This window comes from Phocoena phocoena, chromosome 2 (genome assembly GCF_963924675.1).
Source record: "Phocoena phocoena chromosome 2, mPhoPho1.1, whole genome shotgun sequence".
Lineage (NCBI taxonomy): Eukaryota > Metazoa > Chordata > Mammalia > Artiodactyla > Phocoenidae > Phocoena > Phocoena phocoena.
The window spans coordinates 2,399,974-2,422,045 of record NC_089220.1 but is presented as its reverse complement, the minus strand read 5'-3'; the positions used below and the strand labels follow the sequence as shown (position 1 = coordinate 2,422,045).

The 22,072-nt window shown below is 41.3% G+C and overlaps 1 protein-coding gene across 1 annotated transcript in view; it reads left to right on the top strand.

The window, feature by feature from the left end:
* The window catches only part of RCOR1 (REST corepressor 1), a 118,371-nt gene that overhangs the window by 78,439 nt on the left and 17,860 nt on the right, over positions 1–22,072 (top strand). Inside the window, exons 3-6 of the mRNA XM_065872193.1 lie at positions 11–94; positions 18,374–18,426; positions 19,892–20,053; positions 21,056–21,174. Coding sequence (XP_065728265.1) covers positions 11–94; positions 18,374–18,426; positions 19,892–20,053; positions 21,056–21,174 — 418 coding nt within the window. The remainder of the gene's footprint in view (positions 1–10; positions 95–18,373; positions 18,427–19,891; positions 20,054–21,055; positions 21,175–22,072) is intronic.

Genomic DNA, 22,072 nt, shown 5'->3' with positions numbered 1-22,072 from the left:
TTCTACCAAGCCAAAGTAGCAAGACGCAGTCAAGAACGAGACAATCTTGGCATGCTGGTCTGGTCACCTAATCAGAATCTATCAGAAGCAAAATGTAAGTTTTAGAGCACTTTTATTTTCCACCTTTCTTATTTAACTGCAAACTTCTAAAGTTACCTTTGTAGGTAAAAATCTCTCTATGTATTACATTTATTTTACCTTTTTAAAGTAAAATTTTGAAGAATTTGAAAGTGTGTTCTTTATTGTGGCCTGTCATAGTGATTTAAAGATTCTTAAGCTGTGGTTTCATAATCTACTTTTTATTCAAAATGCTGTACCAGCTAATATTCTGAATTAACTAGGAGGAAGGGTTCAGAGCGGAAAGAAAATTATAATGTAGTGTATAACTCCTTCAGCTGGGAATTTATAGATTTATTGATATAAAGATGAGGAGTTTAACAAATCTCTAATTGGAAGGATTACAAAGGGCAAATGTATGTTACTGGAAAAAGGTTTTATACTGTGAGACTTCATCCTAGCTAGAAGTAGAACTTTTGAATTGGCTCTTTGTTTTGTGTTTACATTTTTGTTAGAATGAATATTCTGAGCTACTTTGGGTTTTCTTTTGTGGGGGGCCGGTAGGGGTCCTAGAGTTACTAGAAAGATTAATTGTATTTTCAGAGTTTGCTTTTTCAGTTTTCTGCTCAGGTGATACCGTGCAAGAATAATTTTGTGTCTGATATATTGCCGTAAGTCTTTGCCATTTTCAGAGTTTTTGTTTTCTTCATAACTTGAAAGAGAGAAGAAAAAATAAATTCCCCCTTTCGAGAATTTTTCAGTGGTGGGGGTGGGTGATCCATGGATGGAATTTACGGCCATTTGTGAACTCGTGAATCACAGGCAAACTTTTTTTGGTGTATGTACGTTTTCCTGCAGAAAATTGGATTTTTAAAGGCTCTTTGACAAAAATAGGATAAGAATCAATGCTCTAAAATGTGGTAGGGCTTAGAAAGCCTTCAGTGGTAAATGTTGGCCAGGAAACATAAATTGTGAATAAAGGCTGGAACTCTCAGGCTTTGATCAGGATTTTCCAGATTGTGTTTTGCAGTATTAAAGTAGGTGTTAACAGGTTTCCACTGTCAAGTGAGGGTTAGAGATGATGCATATTAAATATCCTCCTCTTATATATTTAACATTCATGTTTGCATTAAGGTGCAAAGAGCTCGGATGGTCAAGAAACATTTGATTTTGACTAAGAAGGACCCTTTTAAAAAATACAGTACCTTCCGTGGAACACAGGAAATTCAACTACTCTTAGTAATGCTTAATTTAGCAAGAATAAAATAATCTCAGTCTAATCTGATTTTCATAGTATCTTAATTTCGCCAGCCTGCTGCTTGATGATTTTATAATGGAGAACAGAATAGCAAAAGGAAGTATATTGGCAATTCTGATGCCTTTACTGCGCCGGGGAAGACCTTTTAAGTATTTCCTGTTTGTTTTTTCCCTTTGAGGATTTGCACTTAAAAAAGCAATCTGTTCCATTTTTGGACATGTTGTTCCTTCTAACAGCTGAAAATCTGCATCTGTGTAATTTTTAAAGCTTTGTTTTCCTGAACTCTGTTAAATAAGTCTGCTTCCTTATGAGTCTTTTAGGTGTTCAGTTCTCCTACCTTCTTTGCTGTCCCAGTTCAAGTTAAACCTGCCTGGTTGCCTCAAGTGTTTTCAGATGGCCCGATTTTGGGGTCTTTTTCGTCTCTGTTGTACTCCTGGATAGATTCCGTTTGGTCATGGTGCCCATCTTCAGTTATGGTGCCTGGAACTGAATATTAAAAATAGTGAGCATTTGTTGAGCACTGTACTGAAATGCTTTCCACGTTCCTATGTCATTCAGTCTCTACTGTAAACCAAGGAGACGTTTTTGTCCCCATTTTGCAGGTGGCATTGCACAATCCAAAGAGGTTGTGAAACTCACACAAAGAGTCAGTGGTGCAGCCAGTAGTATCCAGGTTTGCTGGCTCTTCACCCTGGCTTATGCTCTAAACGTGTCCCCCAGATCGAGTTCGCCAGGTCTCAGTCCTCTCTTCATTTCAGTCACGTCCTGCCGTTATTACAGTGAAGATTGTATTAGTACCTCTTGCTGTTAATGTGTTACCTTTGGAATCTTGGGAGTCAGAATTTAATTTTAATATTATCTTATTTTTCCTAGACCTGCAAGAAAAGAACAGAATATGAAAAGTTAATAGATTTTTAAGCAATGGTATTGCCTAAAATAAATTTGCAGTTTTAATATAAGTCCTGACAGTATTGATTAAAACTTTAAACTCTTAAAACCAATCTACAAGTAACATTTATATATTGTTGAAAGTTCAGAAGGCACAGAAAAATATAAAGAAGAAACAGTTCACCCATTATTTCATCACCCAGAGATAACTGTTAAACATTTTGGATGTTTTCCCAATCCCTTTTTTTCCTCTGTGCATATTTTTATAAGTGAGATGTTGGTATTTCTATGTATGTGAGTGTGTATTGTCTTCCTGAACAATGACCTAAGCATTCGTTACCTTGCTAAACCCCTTGTAAATATTTAAAATAATGTTTAATGGATGTATCAGTGTATTTAAGCATTCTTCTATTGAAAATTTAGGTTGTTTCTAATTGTTGATACTGTAAAAGAAGGCGGTGGTGAAAAACGGAATCAGAGCTTTGTTCTCTTTTGTTGTTATTGTTGTGTTTTTAGTATTTTCTTAAGATACATCCCTCGGAATGGAATTGTGGATCGATGAGAGTTTGCTTAACTGCTCCAGTGTGAGGATGTGAACACAGTTGTTGATGTGAGTTAGGTTCCATTTGTGGAGCTTTGGGAATCATATTCTTTGATGAGTAGTCTAATCGTAGTTATGCCTTGAAATGTGGCCATAGTGTCACTGGGGACAAGTATACATAATTTGTTCTCTTTGCCATCTATCATTTCCCCCTCAGCTTCTCTCCCTCCCAGTACATAGACAAAAAAGAAGTATTTTCTACTTGCCTTTCTAATTTATTTTGAAAGAATGTGGAAGTCTTGGTTGTCCAACAATTGATTCTGACTTGATGCAGAAATAGGAGATTTGGGACATCTGTAGACTTCTAGTAGATGTCCCCATGTGTAAGGATGTCTGTAGATTCCTGGCTTTTCCTGGGTTGGTTTCTTTCCTCTCAAGTAAATGTTTAGAGTTCTGCCTCTTAGGGTTACTGCAAGTTTACAAAATTATTCTGTGGTTGTAGAAATAAATACTGTTGTAGAAATTTCAAACAATATAGAATGTATAATGTAGACAATTAAAGAAAGCCCTCGTGAGACTTCCCTGGTGGCACAGTGGTTAAGAATCCGTCTGCCAACACAGGGGACATGGGTTTGAGCCCTGGTCCGGGAAGATCCCACGTGCCGCGGAGCAACTAAGCCCGTGAGCCACAACTACTGAGCCCGTGTGTCACAACTGCTGAGCCCGTGTGTCACAACTACTGAAACCCGCGTGCCTAGAGCCCGTGCTCCGCAACTCAACGAAGAGTAGCCCCCACTTGACACAACTAGAGAAAGCCTGCTCGCAGCAACGAAGACCCAACGCAGCCATAAATAAATAAATGGTTGAATGATGAGTGAATGAATAAATAACCTTCTTTTAAAAAAAGCCCTCTTATAGTCACTGTTTACAATATATATACTTCTCCTAATATTTTTATGTATCTTAATAAGTAGATGGCTTTTAAATCACATATATGAGCTGTTTAGCAATTTGCTGTTAACAACACATGTGGGACTTTGTTCTGTTTGAATACATTTATTGGATTGGCCAAAAAGATCATTCAGATTTTTCTGTACCATGTTATGGAAAACCCCAAACGAACTTTTTGGCCAACCCAATACAATTACCTAGTTTTAAACTACCAAGTATGGGTCCACCATAATTTACTCTTTTCTTTTTATTTATTTATTTATTTTTAAACAAATTTTCCTCCAAAAGTATCTCAATTAGGGTTATATTGAATTTGGTTTTATTTAGTGAGAATTGGTTTCATTCAGATTTTTTTTTTTTTTTTTTTTGCTGTACACGGGCCTCTCACTGCTGTGGCCTCTCCCGTTGCGGAGCGCAGGCTCAGCGGCCATGGCTCACGGGCCCACCCACTCCGCGGCATGTGGGATCCTCCCAGACCAGGCACGAACCTGTGTCCCCTGCATCGGCAGGCGGACTCTCAACCACTGCGCCACCAGGGAAGCCCTCATTCACATTTTTATTGAGCAGTTTTGTGTGCCTGGTAGTGTACCAGGACTGAGGGATTCAGGAAGTTTATATTCTAATGGAGATAGAAGGGGAAAATGAACATGTAAACAGATAATTTATATGTATTTAGTCCAACTGTTTCTTCTTAGTTGTGAAAAATTGAGGTCTAGAGAAGTTAGGTCAAATGCTTAAGGTCCCTCAGCTAGTTAGTAGCCAAGTTTGGGCTAGATCTCTGGTGTCCAGACTGCATTTATTACACACATCTGCCTTGGTGTACTGTTTGATTTAATAAACCAAAATACTTAAAGCATTACTGGTACTACATAAGTTGCTCTGGCTGTGTCTAAGTAAAACTTCCTTAAGGAGAGATACGACCTTTGGAGTATGCCTAGAAAAAACGTGCCTTGTAGAGACATATTTCACGTAGAGGAAATGTAAATAATTCCAAGTAGCACAGATGAGAACAATAGAATTTAGATAGTAGTATAAAAATTATTGTGGAAAGTTACATGATTAAGTGATGACATGCTACTAAGGGGACAAAGGTGTGAATGAAGGTTAAATCATGTGGTGGAATCTGGAGATTGGACAGACAGTGAGAGAGACTGAAAAACGCTCACTAATTGGAAGAGAGGGCAGCTGATTCTTACATTATTTTAGCATCAGGCATCTCCTGCGTACTCTTAGTATTTGGACGCGCCCCTTGGGACCCAGCAGAAAGCACTCTGTTTTCCTAGGTAGAAACAAGCAATGGAAACAGATGGCATTTGGGTAGGACGATGAGGAAGGAGTAAGTGCACTGGCTGGATGAGGGGCACACATGCGCTCTAAGAAGAGGAGATAGCGTTGGCGTTTGCACAGCATTTAGAGACCTGCCGGGCTGTGACGCGCGTTGTCCCTGGGGAAGTGAGAAGCAGTGAAGCTGGAAAGACAGGCCCAGTTCTTAAAGGGATGAGGATTTTGGAGGGATTTTTAGCTAGAAGCAGTATTGTGCACATTAGAAAGCTCTTGACGGCCCTGTGGTTTAGAAGAGAGCTGGGGCTAGAGGCGGTACCTGCGGTTGCACTTGCAGGGGAGGGATGTTGATGCCTCTCTGGGCCATTGCTGTTAAAAGGAGGCTTGATGGAGATTTAGGAAGTCAAAACATGAACGTTGGGAGTGCTCAAAGGAAATGAGATGAGAGGAGTGTGGGTTAGCTGGGTGGTCCAGGTGGCCTTCACATGCCTTTAAAGCGGGATACTTCTTACCTCTAGGTCGTCTGCATTGTTTCACCGTTTATTCCCCACATTTTCATTGACGTACCTACTAGGCACTCTGTTTCTGTGATAGGATATCATCTCCCGGATGGTCTGCTCCCCAAGTCCCCGTTGAGATGTGTACTGCTGCCCTCCTACCTGGATGCCTTCCTCTCCTCTCACCTGTGGGCACCCTCCCCACCCTATTCCAGGCTGTCCTCCCTCCTCGTCTCACTTGGTCTGCACCCTAGATGTCCACCTTGCTTGCCGCTAATGGCTTTAGGGCGGTCTTCTCTCAGTGGGATGCTGCCGCCCTGGGTGCAGTGCAGTGCACTCTTCACATTCCCCTCTGGTCCCTACCCTTATACATAGACCCACCCAAGGTTTGGGCTTTGTGTAAGAGAAGCACTTGAAAGTTAGCAGAACAAAGTGGACATGTTAGTTGCAAGAAATTTCAAAAGGTTATTTTAGTAGGTAGTCTTGTCTTCTTTGACATATATAGAGAGTTAGGCCAGATCTTATTCCCAGTCTGTTTCACTTTACTGTTTTTAGGAAAACAAAAAAGTTTATCAGAGCATGTATGGTCAAATGTAATACAAAACTGTGGCCTGGGAGAATTCTTAGAAGGGAGTTTTAGAAGAGAGTAAGAGAGGACAGGTTAAGAAAGGGAGTAATCTGAGGATGATTTTTTTTATTGTTTGATTCTTTTTAAGGTAGGGCTTGAAAGAGGTGAATTGGAGCTGGAAGGGGGATGCCAGTACACAGCCCTGCACGCTGTTGATAGTTTCCTGAAGAAGCAGGTACCTTAGACTCGGCTGTGGTTGCCTTGGGCGTAGAAGTTAACGAGGTCACTTTTGGCTATTGGGAATCAGTAAAACAGATGGTTTTGCTCATTTATACATTACATATTGTATAGGTTATATATAATCATTACTTCTGCAGTTATTTAAGTGATTGATTGCTCTTTGTTTTTATTTTATAAAAATGAGGAGAAACTGGAACAATGGTACGAAGCACTGGTCTCAGTGTTAAAGTAGACAAAGATGGACATCATTAGCTATGCCAGAGACAGCCGGGCTGGAAGGCTTTTTTTATTTTAGGCTGGCCGAACTATTAACTTTAAAGAAAAAAAAATAACACATATAACATGATAGACATATAGAATTTAAAATTGTGTCAAAAGGCAAGTCAAATTAGAGATTTTAAAATAAGTTTTAGCTTTCTTGGAATGAGAACCCTTTTTAGACCTGCAGTATTTGCAAAAGTTGTTTCTGCATTAAGTCATTTGACTTCAGTACACATTTTCAAGATTATATGGTGAGTGAGATCTTCACAGGTATGTAGTGAATGTCTAAACTTTCATAGAAATATATAGTAAATGTCGGGAGTCTATATTCAGGACTTTCTAACTCACTGCAGATTGAAGTCAAAAGACCTGACAGTTGCCACAAGGCTCTCGGTAGTCTGACCCCACTTCTGCCCTCTGGAACTCATCCCGAGCACACTGTCCAGAGCCTTTTCCGTTCCCTTTGTCTGGATCAGTCTTCTCCCAAATGTCCGCATGGCGTTCTCTCCCTCAGTTTCTCCTGGTCACTAGGAGGGGGCCCTTCTTGACTACACTACAAAGTAGGCACAGAGACCCCTACTGCCTTATCTTCGTTCCCTTCATTCCACTTGTCATCACCTGGCGTAGTATTACTTACTTTATGTCCCTCCTCTGTGCTAAATGAACGAGCAGAGGAGCTTGGTATGCTTGTTCAGCTCTCTGTCAGTCCTCTCTTGGCATGTGGTGGATCAGTACTTGTCCAATGAGAAGATGATGGGGTGTGGACACTCCTCGTATGGAGGTTTGCGAAAATAGGCTTTTTGGCTATTTGCTCTGTAACTTGGGTCACTTGGAGCCCTCTAACATTTTCTTCTTTGCCACTCACCTTGTGGTGTCCATTTATTTACTCAGTAAATATTTGAGTGACTGTTTATGTGTCAGGTCCTGGAGGAATACAAGAACGAACGATCTGGCAAGTCTGCCCACGTGTAGCTTGCAGTCTGTTGGGAAACTGCCCTGGTAAAAGGTATGGTGCGTTGACAAGAGGGAAGAGTGTACTTAGAGTTCTCATCGGTTAGGTCTGGGACCGGAGTGAGTCAGGGAGGGGTCAGGTAAGCTAATACTGGCCTTGGTTTTCAGCCATTTATAAATAAATGGCTATCAGGGGGCTTGAAGTTTGTGATGTTTTTCAGGGTGTGAAAACTACTTTTTAAAAATCGTTTTTATTCTTTTAAGTGCTCTAGAGTTAACCAAAATGTGTAAAACTTATTAGAAGAGACAAAGAGCTGAATGATAGTGGGAGCCCTCCGTTAGTCCTCCCTTACCCTTCAATCATATCAGTGTGTCTTATCTTCATCCTTTTAAACTTAAAATTTTTCAGTTTGTTAAGTTGTAATTTATTTATCCTTTCTGTTCACAATGGACATCTCAGTTTTTTATTACTGCCAACTATTACTACTGGGAACATTCTTTGACTTATTTCTGATATCTATTTGGAATATAGATATTTAGATCAATGCCAAATTATTTTCCAAGGTGGTCAAGCTGGTTTATACTGCTACCAATGAAACACACGACTTATTTGCTCAGTGTTCTCTCCTGTGTTTGTTATTGTTGGACTTCTACATTTTAGACTATCCAGCGAGTATGCCTTTGTTTCTCATACCAGGGAATTTTGCTATTTTTGTTAGGTGTGATAATGACATTATGGTTCTGCAAAAAATATATCCACATTTTTAAAAAGATGAATACTGATATATATATATAGATAGATATAGATATAGATATAGATATATGAAATAACTGGGATTTACTTTAAAATTCTTTAGCAAATGTAAAGCACATTTTGGGTTGGTTGGCCAGATCGGAATACAGATTAAAGTATTGTTTCAGTGTTAAATTTACTGTTCTGTCGTTACATAAGAGCACTACTCTTAGAAAATATATGCTGAGTATTTAAGAGTAATACTCAGCATATATTATATGACACTCTCAAATGGTTCAGAAAAGTAATTACGAGTATACGTACAAGCTTGTTTTTATTATTCAAAGTAGCCTGTAATTCCTTCCTCTCATCACATTGGCTATAACCACTACTAAAATTTTGCTTTCGTGTCTTTTCTCTGAGCTTGTGTATACTCTGATTTTAAGTACAAATGGATCATACTAATATAATAGTTTTCCAATTTTAGTTTTCCTATGATTAAAAGTTACACTGAGGTTTGGTCCTGAATAATATCCCATCAAATAGCTTAGTTTACTTAACCATGTCCCTATTCTTGGACATTTATATTTTTTCAATTTTTTCCCTACTATAAATAACATATGAGTAAGCAGGAATTTATAATGTCCTTTTCCAGCAGAAAAGGATTCTGCAGATCACGTTTCCCAGTTAAGTGCATTCATAGTTCTTTTTCTCTGGCACTTATGACAATTGGAATTAATTACTTGTGTAATTATTTCTCTCTCTGGCCGGGCTGTGAGTTCTATGAAGGCAGAGACTATCCTTTTTAATCATGGATATATAAGCAGTACCGGGCACACAGTAGGCCTAAAAGATGTATTGAATCAGTGGGGAATAATTAAATGTAAAACAGATTAGTTTATTATAAAATATCGCTCTTCTGCAGCCTACTTTGAAAACTTAGATTTCTTTAGTGGATGAAGATGCTCCCCCTCCCCCACAAGATTCAAGCATCGGCAGTGGGAATACCTGCCGCCTCCTAACAGACATGCCCCCCGTGATCTCACTAGCCCACTCTGCAGTCTAGCTTTTGTTATTAGAGCTGAAGAAACCAGGCCCACAGAGAAGGGACTTGTCTGAAGTTTGTGATGGGCAGAGCCTTTTGTCACCTTCCTGTAACCTAGCCTCCCTCTGAGTTTCCCTTGGCCACTTGAGTCTCTTTTAGGATCCGTCCTTCCAGTGTCTTGTATACAGGTGGATTGTACTGGAGGGAGGAGCATTGTATATAGAGTTTGGAAGAGGCAGGGTTAAAGGACAAATGTCCCTATGAAGTGAGGTTTGTATACAAGTTATAGGGAGTCACCAGGATTTACAGACTTTTAAACCCTTCTTCTGACCACCTCCTTCCTCCCCTGCTCAGAACCCCACAAGCAGGAGGGTTTTTTTTGCATAGTTGAAATTCACAACTCACAAATTCAAAAACCGTATTTTATATAGCAGGAACATTTCTTCTCATTTCTGTGGTTCTGATATTGTCGTATTCTTTTAAATGCCAAAACCTTAAAATTTTGTGTTTATTGAGAGGGTTTTTATCACATTAAAATAGGGAATGGTCTTTACACATTAACTTTATGCTCTAATTCATTGATTCTCAAAACTGGCCCATCATAATCACCTGGGAATGTTGTAAAAACAAACCAAAAACATAAAGAGTGTGTTAGATTCTTTCCGTGATCTGAGTGTGTTCATTTTCTGAGAATTCACCTTGCTGTACCCTTATATAAGTGCTTCTCTCTACGCACATCATACTTTACTAAAAACTCTATGCATAAAGTATACATACACATCCATGCACACACATATATACAGACATAAACATGAACACACATACATGCGTATACACATACATTTACAAAACAGGGTGGAGCCCAAGAGTCAGTATTTTAAAGACGTTTGTCAGATGATTCTTAGCAGACAGGATTAGGAACTGTTGAATTGGAGCACAGCTCTGATGGACGGAGTTCAAGGACTGGGCAGGTTCTCTTGCTAAACTAATTCTGTGGTTGTAAACTGTTGCATCCCTTCCTTCTGGTTGAATCTCACAAATGTTTATGAAGGAATTAATTTTAATACTTTTCATCTGTATATTTCGACTCTTCTTTATTTTTATACAAAGTATGCAAAGCATTTATATGTGTATATATATTTATATATGTGTATTTTTATACAAAGTATTTATAGAATACTTATTATTTTACAAGTGATGAAATGGGCTTAGCCTGCAAGTTCCTGATGGAAACTAAGGACTTTGACTCATGGTCTAGGGCTCTTTCCACTAGAGTCCGCTATGAGGTTATAGGTGAAACAACTGTTAGTCTCCCCACCCCCCCCCCTTTTTTTTTTTTTTTTTTTTTTTTTTTTTTTTGCGGTACGCGGGCCTCTCACTGTTGTGGCCTCTCCCATTGCGGAGCATAGGCTCCAGATGCGCAGGCTCAGCAGCCATGGCTCACGGGCCCAGCCGCTCTGCGGCATGTGGGATCCTCCCGGACCGGGGCACGAACCCGTGTCCCCTGCATCGGCAGGCGGACTCTCAACCACTGAGCCACCAGGGAAGCCCTTTTTCCCCCTCTTTTAATGTCAGGGAATGTTGCCTCAATTGAGGGAGATGCAGACCTTGTTGTGAGCATGGTTCCTTCCTTCAGCTCATGTACACAAAGCAAAGCACAGGACAGCAAACAAGATTATTCTGAGTGCACGGCTGCCTGCTGTGAGGGACTCAGTCATCAAGTAAGTTGACTTGGTGTGACAGAGATGCAAGAGAATAGTGTGTCACTGCGTTGATCTTACTCTTTACCGTAGACTTTGGGCATTTTTAAGGGAAAAGGTGGTTATTGTTTTGATTAGTCACAACTAAATGTCATTCATTCTAGTGATGATCAGTTTTTAAAATATGGGAGATTCTGTGTATGCCTTTCTGGAGAATACACAAATGTATGAATACTAGAGTAAAGGGGGAGGGATGCTCTTATCCTTTTCTTGGAAAAAATGTTTAATGCAGCACACAAAAAACGTTTAAATTTAACATTTAGATGTTTTTAAAATTACTCTTAAAATCTTAGCCCTGGAAGACATAAGGGTCAATCCATTCTTATGTGATGAGGAAACTGGCACAGAGTCAGGGGTAGGACTTGTTCAGAGTTGTGTACGTTGATTCTGGGTGGATTAGGTAGCAACGGATGCCAGAAGCTGAATTTCAGCGTGTATGGCTTAGTAGAGTATTCATATTTCTTATTTCCACTTGATCAGATTGTCTATGAGACTGGGCTGGATTTTGTAGTATTTACTGGGATGCCGGAGGGTGGGAGGAGCTTTTTCTTTAGAGTGGGATTTTAACAAAACTACGTTATGAAATAGCATTGTCATGAAGAAGATGTGTTTCATCATTGACTAGGAAGGACTGGTTCATTACATTACATTGTGCTCTGGCTGAGACTCTGTGGCTTATTTCTTAAGCCCTCTATCCCCCACCGCAAGATATTCAGAGGGGTCACTGAAATATTAGCTGTAGTAATGTTTGTGCCCACCAGGTGGCATAGTTGCTCTACCTAAATGATTTAAGCTCATTTTGATTCTCAGCGAGTTACAGTGATAACTCATTTCTTATTTAATAATAAAAAGAGGTACCACGATAGTTGTTACCGTATTCTTGAAGAAAACTTAGCATGCTCATTTTGAGTTACGAGAGAGAAATTGGTACCGTATTTCCTTTGCAGCACCTAAAGCTACTGTAAATGTTATGATGGTAAAAATTTTAAAAAGCTGTATTAAGGCTGTAGCTTTGTCCTCAGCACACCTTATGGTGTCAGCCTCTTGCTCTGCATAGACTATGCAAGATCACAAGGTATTCCAAATCGCTGCAGTATCTGGGGGAGGGAAGGGTGAGTTAAGGTTAAGGGGGCAGTTTTCATCTGCATTCTTCCCCTTTTTGCAATTGAATTTGAGATTTTTACTAATGGTACTGGGAGCATTTAGGTCATTGGGTTAAAACATGAATATAGAAACCAGTGAAGCCTCGCAGGAGGCAGCCATTTGCCTGTTACCCTCAGTTTCTGTCCCTTCCTTCATCAGCCACAGTTCTGTTTTCTTAACTTCATTCAAACTGAATAGATCGTGTTGATGTGCCTTGCTCAGTTCTCTCTACCGTGGAGTGGAGACTGTTCTTATCTGACATGCCCTTCCCCCCGTCTCCCTTACTCAAGAGATGGGGTAGTTAACGGAGGTTTAACGCCATGGGTCCTGGGGCCAGACACTCGGTGTACATGAGTCCTAGCACTGCTACTTACCAGCTGTGTGACCCTGCCCAAATGGTCTAACTTCTCTGCGCCTCAGTTTCTTCGTTTGTCAATGGGAGTGATAATAGAATTATCGGAGAGGATTAAAAAGATAATCCTGGTAGAGAGCTTAGCGCAGTGGCCCGAACATAGTAAATTCTCAGATGTTAGTGACTCTTATTAGTCAGTATAGCTGTTGAATCTTTAGGAAGCTTTCCTTGAGTTATCATCATCGCCGTCACTAGTTACTGAGTATTTTGCATTCTCACATTATCCTGCATCTACACTGTTATTTTGTGTATTTATGTTCTCCTCTGCCACCTGTGTGTTGTTTCAAGCTACTGCAATAAATCATTTTTCTTTTGCATTTTGGCCTACTTAGTAGAGTGTTCAGTACATAGTAAGGGTAGTTCAATAAACGTTTGACTGAGCTTTACGAATTTTGTAAATTTTTTTGATGAATCTCACACATTCTACCTTTTTTAAAATAAATACGTTTACTTGTTTATTTATTTATTTATGGCCTCATTGGGTCTTCATTGCTGCCCACGGGTTCTCTCTCTAGTTGTGGCGAGCGGGGGCTACTCTTCATTGAGGTGCGCGGGCTTCTCATTGCGGTGGCTTCTCCCGTTGCGGAGCACGGGCTCTAGGCGCACAGGCTTCAGTAGTGTGGCACGGGCTCAGTAGTTGTGGCTTGCGGGCTTAGTTGCTCCGCACCATGTGGGATCTTCCCAGACTAGGGCTCGAACCCGTGTCCCCTGCATTGGCAGGCGGATTCTTAACCACTGCACAACTAGGGAAGTCTCTCACACCTTCTACCTTTAAGTGATGTTACCCCGAAAACATAATTCATTCACCTATGCTTTCCATAATGGTAAGGTCTTGTCAAAAAAAGCCATGGTTTGTATAGTCCGTGTACTTCTTAAAGGATCAGAGTGGTGCAGGTGTCTTTATCCGTCATAATTTAAGATGAGACAGTTCTCCCTGGTTGTTCCTATGGGAGTTTTCAAGTTTTTAAAAACATTGCATTATTTCTTTTGAAATTGTTTTTAAAGCAGAGTACACTTAACTCTGTGTCTGCTGCTTCTGCTGCTGACGACGGGTTAGACTGTTAGCTAACCTGCACAAGAAACACGTGCTTCTGGCCTGTGCCTTGGGGAGGGCTGCTGGGTGCAGATGCCCGGGCCAGGGACCTTGGGATGTCCTGATCACAGCTCACTCAGTGACTCTGCCCGCAGTGGCTCCTCGCCCCAGACTGGGATGGACTCTGGTTAACCTTCAGTCTTCTACAGGCAAAGTCAAGATTATTGTTGCCAGATAAAAGAAAGTGTTGGAAATGACCCCACGGACCCCGGCTTTCTTTGTCTCAGGCAGCTTGTACGTCTCTTGCTTCCCTTCCTGTTTCATCTTTTGTCCACAGACAAGGCAGTTGGGAGTGGATTTTGTTTTCTTAGGTTGAAAGCTCACTTTTGCTTAAGGAAAGCACATGGGAGGTTTTGAAAAATGTACACTTTCCATTTTCTTCATGACCTACCCATAGTTCCTGGCAGGCTGTGTCAGGCAGGTGGTGGGGAGGGCATCGGGAGTCCAGAAACTGTGATGGGTGGCCATGCCCTCTGATGATGAAAGGGAATGAGGGCTGGGGGCTATACAGGGTGGGAAGGTAGTAAGAGACAAGCCCTGTCCGCAGCATTGTTTGTGCCAATGGCTGTATTCTGAATTAACTCTAGTCCGAAACATTGTGTGAGGAGGAGGGGAGAGGAGGGGTTCCTGCTGTGCTGTAGTTTTCAGTCAGGTGCTATAACCCAGCTTTTCCGGGGAGAGCAACTTCCTACGAAGGTTTAGGAAGTTGCTAAGGGTAACACAGTTTCAAATATGGGGCTTACTATGCGCCAGGCACCGCTAGCTGTGAACTCGTTTTATCAAGAGACAGAGCCAAGATCTGACCTGAGTCTTTCTTACCCAATACGTGACCTGTGCTGCCTTTCCTCCTCCCTGCCTCCCTCCCTCCCTCCTTTCTTTCTTTCTTTCTTCCTTCCTTCCTTGCTTCCTTTCTCTTTCTCTCTCTCTCCCTCCCTCCCTCCCTCCCTTCCTTCCTTTCTTTTTAAATTGAGGTACAGTTGATTTACAATATTATGTTAGTTTCAGGTGAACAGCAAAGTGATTCCGTTTTTTACATATATATTTTTTTAGATTATTTTCCATTACAGGGTTATACAAGATATTGACTATAGTTCCCTGTGCTATACAATAAATCTTTGTTGCCTATTTTATGTATAGTAGTTTGGATCTGTTAATCCCATACCCCTAATTTGTCTACCCCTCCCCCTTTCCACTTTGGTAATAACCATAAGTATGAGTCTGTTTTTGTTTTGTATTTAAATTGATTTGTATTATTTTTTAGATTCCATGGATGCGTGATGTCAGATATTGGTCTTTCTCTGTCCAACTTACTTCACTTAGTATGATAATCTCTAGGTCCATCCATGTTGCTGCAAATGGCAATATTTCATTCTTTTTCATGGCTGAATAATACTCCATTGTATAAATACACCCCATCTTCTTAAGCCAGTCATCTGTTAATGAGCACTTGGGTTGTTCCCATGTCTTGGCTACTGTAAATAGTGCTGCTGTGAACATTGGGGTGCATATATCTTTTCCAGATATATGCCCAGGAGTGGGATTGCTGGATCATATGGTAGCTCAATTTTTAGTTTTTGTTTTGTTTTTTTGCGGTACGCGGGCCTCTCACTGCTGTGGCCTCTCCCATTGCCGAGCACAGGCTCCGGACCCGCAGGCTCAGCAGCCATGGCTCACGGGCCCAGCCGCTCCGCGGCATGTGGGATCTTCCCAGACCGGGGCCACGAACCTGTGTACCCTGCCTCAGCAGGCGGACTCTCAACCACTGTGCCACCAGGGAAGCCCCTATTTTGAGTTTTTTAAGGAACCTCCATGCTGTTTTCCACAGTGGCTGCACCAGTTCACATTCCCACCAACAGTGTAGGAGGGTCCCCTTTTCTCAACACCCTCTCCAGCATTTGTTATCTGTAGGCTTTTTAATGATACGCGCTGCCTTTCAACTTGCTAGAAAAAGAACTGAAAATGTTGACATTGTACATATCACAGGTCCCCCAGCATTCATTCAGCAAATGTTTGTCTAACCTTTATTGGACATTGAGCAATGAAAAGAATGAAAAATGGTATTTTTGCTAGTGGGTATCAGATGGTAATTCTTTTACAAGTTGTAAGGCTCCCCATATATTAACTTATTTCATCACACCCTCAAGGCGCCTGGTAGACATACCAGGTGACTTTACTTAAGTAGCTATGACAGCGTTCTTCCTTTGCTTTAGATTTGAGTCCACAGGGTGGTCTTCAAGAAAACCTAAAAGATGAGTGACTTGAAAAGCCACCGTATAAGAGCACCTTGCAGTTTACAATGTGGCAGATGTTACATTTACCCTTAGCTGCAGCAGCTGGAATCCACTGTGTTAGTCTGTTTTCCTGGCCCTACCACCAGCTAATTTTGTGTTAAAACAAAAGAACAGATGAAAATAGAAAACGCATCTAAAGAATGCTTTTGTTTCCCTTGTAATTTTTAAGGTAAATCTGGTGAGAGACAATGGGGACAGGTTTAATGGACCCTGTTACTCATGTAGCAGATTCTGGTTCTGCCCCGAGAGCGAGCTGTGGGCAGGACAGGCTCTCGAGGGCCTCCTGCATCGCATCCAGCCTGTGCATTATTTGCTTAAAGATCATTTGACTGACTGGTGATCACATGACTGAATGTGTGCACACGTCACACATTGCTTACTCAGCTAAGGTGAATAACAGCGTCTGGAAAGCTGTATGCTCGCAGAGTTGAGATTATATAGCAGAAGTTTGAGGTTCGTTTATTGTTTGTTCACTAAATATTTATTAAAAGAAGGAACCCTTAAAGCAGACCTCCAGGGTTGACCCTCAGTTCACTGTACATTGTTTTTCTCTCTTCCTCTCTCACGTGTTCTTGACTTGTGCACATCTCATTACCTGGTCTTTGTCCTCTGACCTGCGGTCCAGCGCCGGGCTCTAGGTGCCGCTGGCAGCATCTAGGCACCTCTCAGAAGAGTTATCTCTGGCCAGGTGTGCACAGCCACCCGCTCTGCAGCCTTACTTTTTTGTTTGTTTGGTTTTTTTGCCGTACGCAGGCCTCTCACTGTTGTAGCCTCAAGCACAGGCTCCGACGCACAGGCTCAGCGGCCATGGCTCACGGGCCCAGCCGCTCCGCGGCATGTGGGATCTTCCCGGACCAGGGCACAAACCCGCGTCCCCTGCATTGGCAGGCGGACTCCCAACCACTGCGCCACCAGGGAAGCCCTTTTTTTCTTTTTGAACGTTTGAGCATTTTTCTCTTATTTGGCATAATCTACCCTATTGTGAAGTAAAACAAGGGACACACTTCGGAATATTTACGCCCCCAGTTTAAAAATCACCAGTTACGGGACTTCCCTGGTGGCGCAGTGGTTAAGACTCCGCACTCCTCATGCAGGGGGTCCAGGTTCAATCCCTGGTCAGGGAACTAGATCCCACATGCATGCCGCAACTAAGTTTGCATGCCACAACTAAGGAGCGCACTGGCAGCAACCAAGGAGCCCATGTGCCTAAGACCTGGCACAACAAAATGAATGAATATTTTAAAAATAAATAAAAATCACCAGTGTCAACTTTGGGGACAAACAAGGGCCTTTATCATTCACTGACTCTCAGGTAAATTGGAATTTTACTCTCTTCTGAGTGGAGTAACCAGTCAGTTTGTATTTTAGATGTAAAAAAGAAAATAGAAAATTAGTGTCTTAATTGACTCTTGTCAGTGGAAGAAATTTTCCCCTTATATTAGAATATATGCTAATGAGTTTGAATTCTTTTCCAAAATTGATTTCTTTTTCCTAGTTAGTTGTCAGTTATACCAAAATTAGGAAGGATGGTTGTGATAGAATTGAATAGCATTCTGAAACTTAGAAGCACTGACTTTTATTAGGTGTCTGCTGTAACACTCAGCCTTATTTTCTCAACTCTAAGTCTGGTCGTTGCACCTGGAGAGTGAGTTTTGAGGGAAGGGCAATAGGGGCTAGTAGGATTTAGTGTTTGTTTCGTACAATTCTGTGCTATTTGATTTTCAAGCTTGTATTATTTTTGTAGTTTATGAAGAAAAGTCATATATGAATAAAGAAGTGCTTGTTGATTAGTAGTCTCTTATTTTTCTGGGAGAAAGGCTAGAAAGTGTAGAGAGGAGGGAGGTTTGTCGCTGGGGGTGGCAGCCTCCGGGGCTTGAGGCTGTTAGTTTTCCTGGGTGTTTCCTTAGTGCTCGGGAGCTGGCATTAGCCACCTTGTTTGGGAGTTTGAGAGCAAATACTAGGCGGTGGTGCATGTAATTTATCTCTTAGATTTTTTTTAACATAAAAGTGGGTTGCTTGTTCTTCAACCTCAGCTGAGACTTAAAAGCAAACCCCTATTTAATATTTCTTTTTATTTCTAAATAATTACTTTCAAAGTACCAAAGTAATATTTATCATAGAAAATTTAAGTAGAACCTTGTTAAAAACACAAACAGAATTATAATCTCACCATCCAGAAATAAGTACTGTGAGTATTTTTTCAGCCATTTCTCTGTGGGGTTTATATATGGAGGACCCATAATGAGATCATATTATTCAGCTCTATTTTGTTCCTGTCTAGTCTTTATTTTTATTCTTGTGCATGGCCGGCCTGAAATACGTATACGTCAGTGTCCATTCTGGTGCCCGTAGACTGTGCCCTGCCCCTCGGTTTGTTTACTGGCCTCTTGTCTTGTTTTTCAGTGGATGAATACGTTGCCATTGCCAAAGAGAAGCATGGGTACAACATGGAACAGGTAATGGCATGGTTTTCCTTTGTTGTTACAAATGGGGTTTATAGTTGACCTGTTAATTTTCTTCTGTTCTCTGTGTTGGGTAGCACTGTTTGCTCATTAGCCTTTCTTTGTAGTCACTAGCAGTATTATACAAGGCTCTAGTCCCCTTTTCTACTGCTTGAGATAAGTGGTAGAAGACCCTTTGATTGGAAAAGCATGTATGTGTTCCTGCCAGTCTGCACTGTTTAGGGGAGCAGTGGCTCTTAGGTGCTGGATACTTGGGCATAATGCTTTCGTATTTGAATATGGGATTTGTTTATCATTCTTGTGGTTGTGTGATGGTTTTTTTCCTGACTCATGGTGTCACACTCAAACCTGTTTTAATATTAATTGCTTTGAATCACTTTCTGGTTGTAAAATTTGACTAAGGTTTTTAAAAAATTGTTTGGAGCCAATTAATGAGAAATCCACAAGATTAATTTTTCTCCCAAAGTGTGATGATATCTTATTTCAGCCTTATTTCTAATTACGATTCTTTCAGGTAATCACATTAAATTGGATTAGTGCTTTCCTTTGTACTGATCTAGATTTTACAGCCTGTAAATTACCAAAATTTTTCATTTACCCTAATGCCTGAGGATACCACTGATTTTGGTTATATAGACTTGGACCCTTTCTTTTAGCCTTGGCCTTACTTTTAGTCATTCTACCCTGGTAGAACTGTCAGGAAAACCAATTACAATAAGGTAGTTTCAGAATCTTTCAAAGCAAGAAGTGTGTATGCTTCTCTTTCTCCAAACCCTACTTATGAACTTTACAAAGCTCCTCAGAAAATCATCGATTTTTTTTCTATTTAGAAAGTGTAATTATTATTGGATGATTGCTGATTACACTTGTATATATTTTTAAGGATTTTGGTCTTCAAAAGTATGATCATTTCCACTTTAAAATTGACATACAGGGAGTTTTCTTTGGAAAGTATTCCTGAACTCTCTTGTTTCTAATTTGTTCCTTACCCATTTGTATTTTTTTTCCTTTCTGAGCTGGAAAAAACTCTTTAGATTTGAAATTTTTTGGCAAAAGAATAACAAACAATTGTGTGCTCTTTGAGTTACTTTCTCCTTCATATCCAGTGGCTTTAGAGTGTGACCCTGTACGAGCACAGCTTCCAGAGTCCCACTGCTTCTGCTGTTTACTAGCTGTGACCATTGGCAAGTTACTGAATTTCTCAGGGCCTCCATATTCCAACTTGAGAATTGAGAATAATGGAACTTATCTCATAGGGCTTGAGACAAATGAGTTAGTGTACAAAAGGGCACGGATCAGCGTCTGCCACTTAGCAGTGTACGTGGGTTCGCCATTTGTGAATTTGTCTGGGGATGAAGAAATACTTGCTCTTCTTGTGCCAGCCTCATTTCCACTTTAATGTTTCAGTCATGTCAGTCATGTTGTTGGTCTAAAAATTTCACTGATACTGTTTTTCTAGGCTCTTGGGATGCTCTTTTGGCATAAGCATAATATTGAAAAGTCATTGGCTGACTTGCCCAACTTTACCCCCTTCCCAGATGAGTGGACTGTGGAAGATAAAGTCTTATTTGAGCAAGCCTTTAGTTTTCACGGGAAAACTTTTCATAGAATCCAACAAATGGTGAGTAGGTGAGACCATTCACTGTGTGCCCCCCCCAACCCCCCCGGCCCCGCAATGTACCTGAGGGGTAGGGCTGTCATCCTCGAGCATGAGTGTTCCCGTTTTTAATAAAGCAGCTCACTGCAAGCTACTGGGTGCGTGAGAGGCTTCACATTACAAGAGTGAGCTATTCCCTAGCACCTCCCAGCTTGATAGCTGTACCTCAGCCCACCCCACCCCACCCCTCTTGTCGGGACGACCCTGAGTGTCCTTTCTTTTTTTTTTTGGCTGCATTGGGTCTTCATTGCTGCACGCGGGCTTTCTCTCTAGTTGCAGCGAGCAGGGGCTCCTCTTCGTTGCAGTGCGCGGGCTTCTCATTTTGCAGTGGCTTCTCTTGTTGTAGAGCACGGGCTCTAGGTGCGCGGGCTTCAGTAGTTGCGGCGCGTGGGCTCAGCAGTTGTGGCGCATGGGCTTAGTTGCTCCGTGGCATGTGGGATCTTCCTGGACCAGGGATTGAACCCATGTCCCCTGCATTGGCAGGTGGATTCTTAACCACTGTGCCACCAGGGAAGTCCCCCCAGAGTGTTCTGATAGAAAGGGTCTCTGATGGTGGATGAGGCCAAACATCATGGGACCCCTGTCTCCCTGGGGAGTTTTGCTGACCTGTCACTTCTAGAAAGGTATTTGGTGGACTCCTACTGTGAAAGCTTACTGACGGTTACATTAGTGCTAAAATGAATTTAAAAAAAATAACCTAGAAGTTATGTTAGAAGCTGTAGTCGTGTGAAAACTCTGATTCATCTTAAGCTGACTGCAGTCTTTCATGGGCTAAGTTTCACTTACAGTCAAACTTCAGTAATTTGAAAATGTATCGATGAGAGTTCTTTTGTGAATTCAGAGAAAAATGGCTGTGACTTAGGACATTTCTGAATACATGAGAGTGATCCTTATGAAATATATCTACACACATTTGATTTTTAAAGATTAGCTTTAAGTCTAAGCCAACTCATTTTTTGTATTTAGCTTCCTGATAAATCTATAGCAAGCCTGGTGAAATTTTACTACTCCTGGAAGAAGACGAGGACTAAAACCAGCGTGATGGATCGCCACGCTCGGAAACAGAAACGGGAGCGGGAGGAAAGGTCAGTATGCACGCGGGGTGGTGTCTCACCCCTTTGGAGATCTTTGCACCGGCATTTCTTAAGAGCTGGTGGGTACACAAAGGAAAGGTAGAGGGACCGGATTTCCCCCAGTTCCTTCCTGGTGGAACCAGAACATACACAAATATTCTTCAGCTCCATGCTCATGAGCTGTGTTAATGCATGAGTGCTGCCTTCTAAAGGTGTCTTTTCTCACCACTCTGCAGTCAGCACACTTTGTTCTGAATGAGTGAACTTTCCAACACATTCCTCTGTGCCCCTTAAGGGCGTCTTCTTTTAGTAAAAAGGAATCTCTTCTTATGTTGAAATTTACTTGGTGTGCTTCTGCAGGATTCAGTTGACCTTTTTATGTTTGGTATGTTAAAATCTACAGTGTAGATTTCCTTCTTCCTTTTTTTTACCATCCGTTTTGTGTATGTGAGTGAGTGAGAGGTGAACATTTTATGACTCTTAACAAGGAAGTTCGTTTTAAGGACAGCTCAGTGCATAGGACGCACCTTAACCACCACGCCCTCAGCCTTACGCAGCGGCCTTTGCTCACCCGCAGAAGTGGGTTCTGGTCTCCGCTGGAGCGTCTGCTGATGGTCTCACAGGCAGGTTGGGTCAATGCACTCCTTTCCAGGCCTCTGTTTCCTCAGCTCTAAGATGAAGATGCTTCAGCTCTAGAAGGCAGCACACAGACATAGTGGGTTTTATGGTAGTGGGAATATAGGTGGCTTTTAAAAATTATATTTTCTGTAATATATTATTTTTATAAATTAACAGTACAAAATAAAATGAAGAAGTATAAACTGTATGATCTCTGTGGCCCTGTGTTAGGAGAGTATCTTATGATTTCAAATGAAAGAGAATAACCTGTGGGGACAGATTGAGAATTATC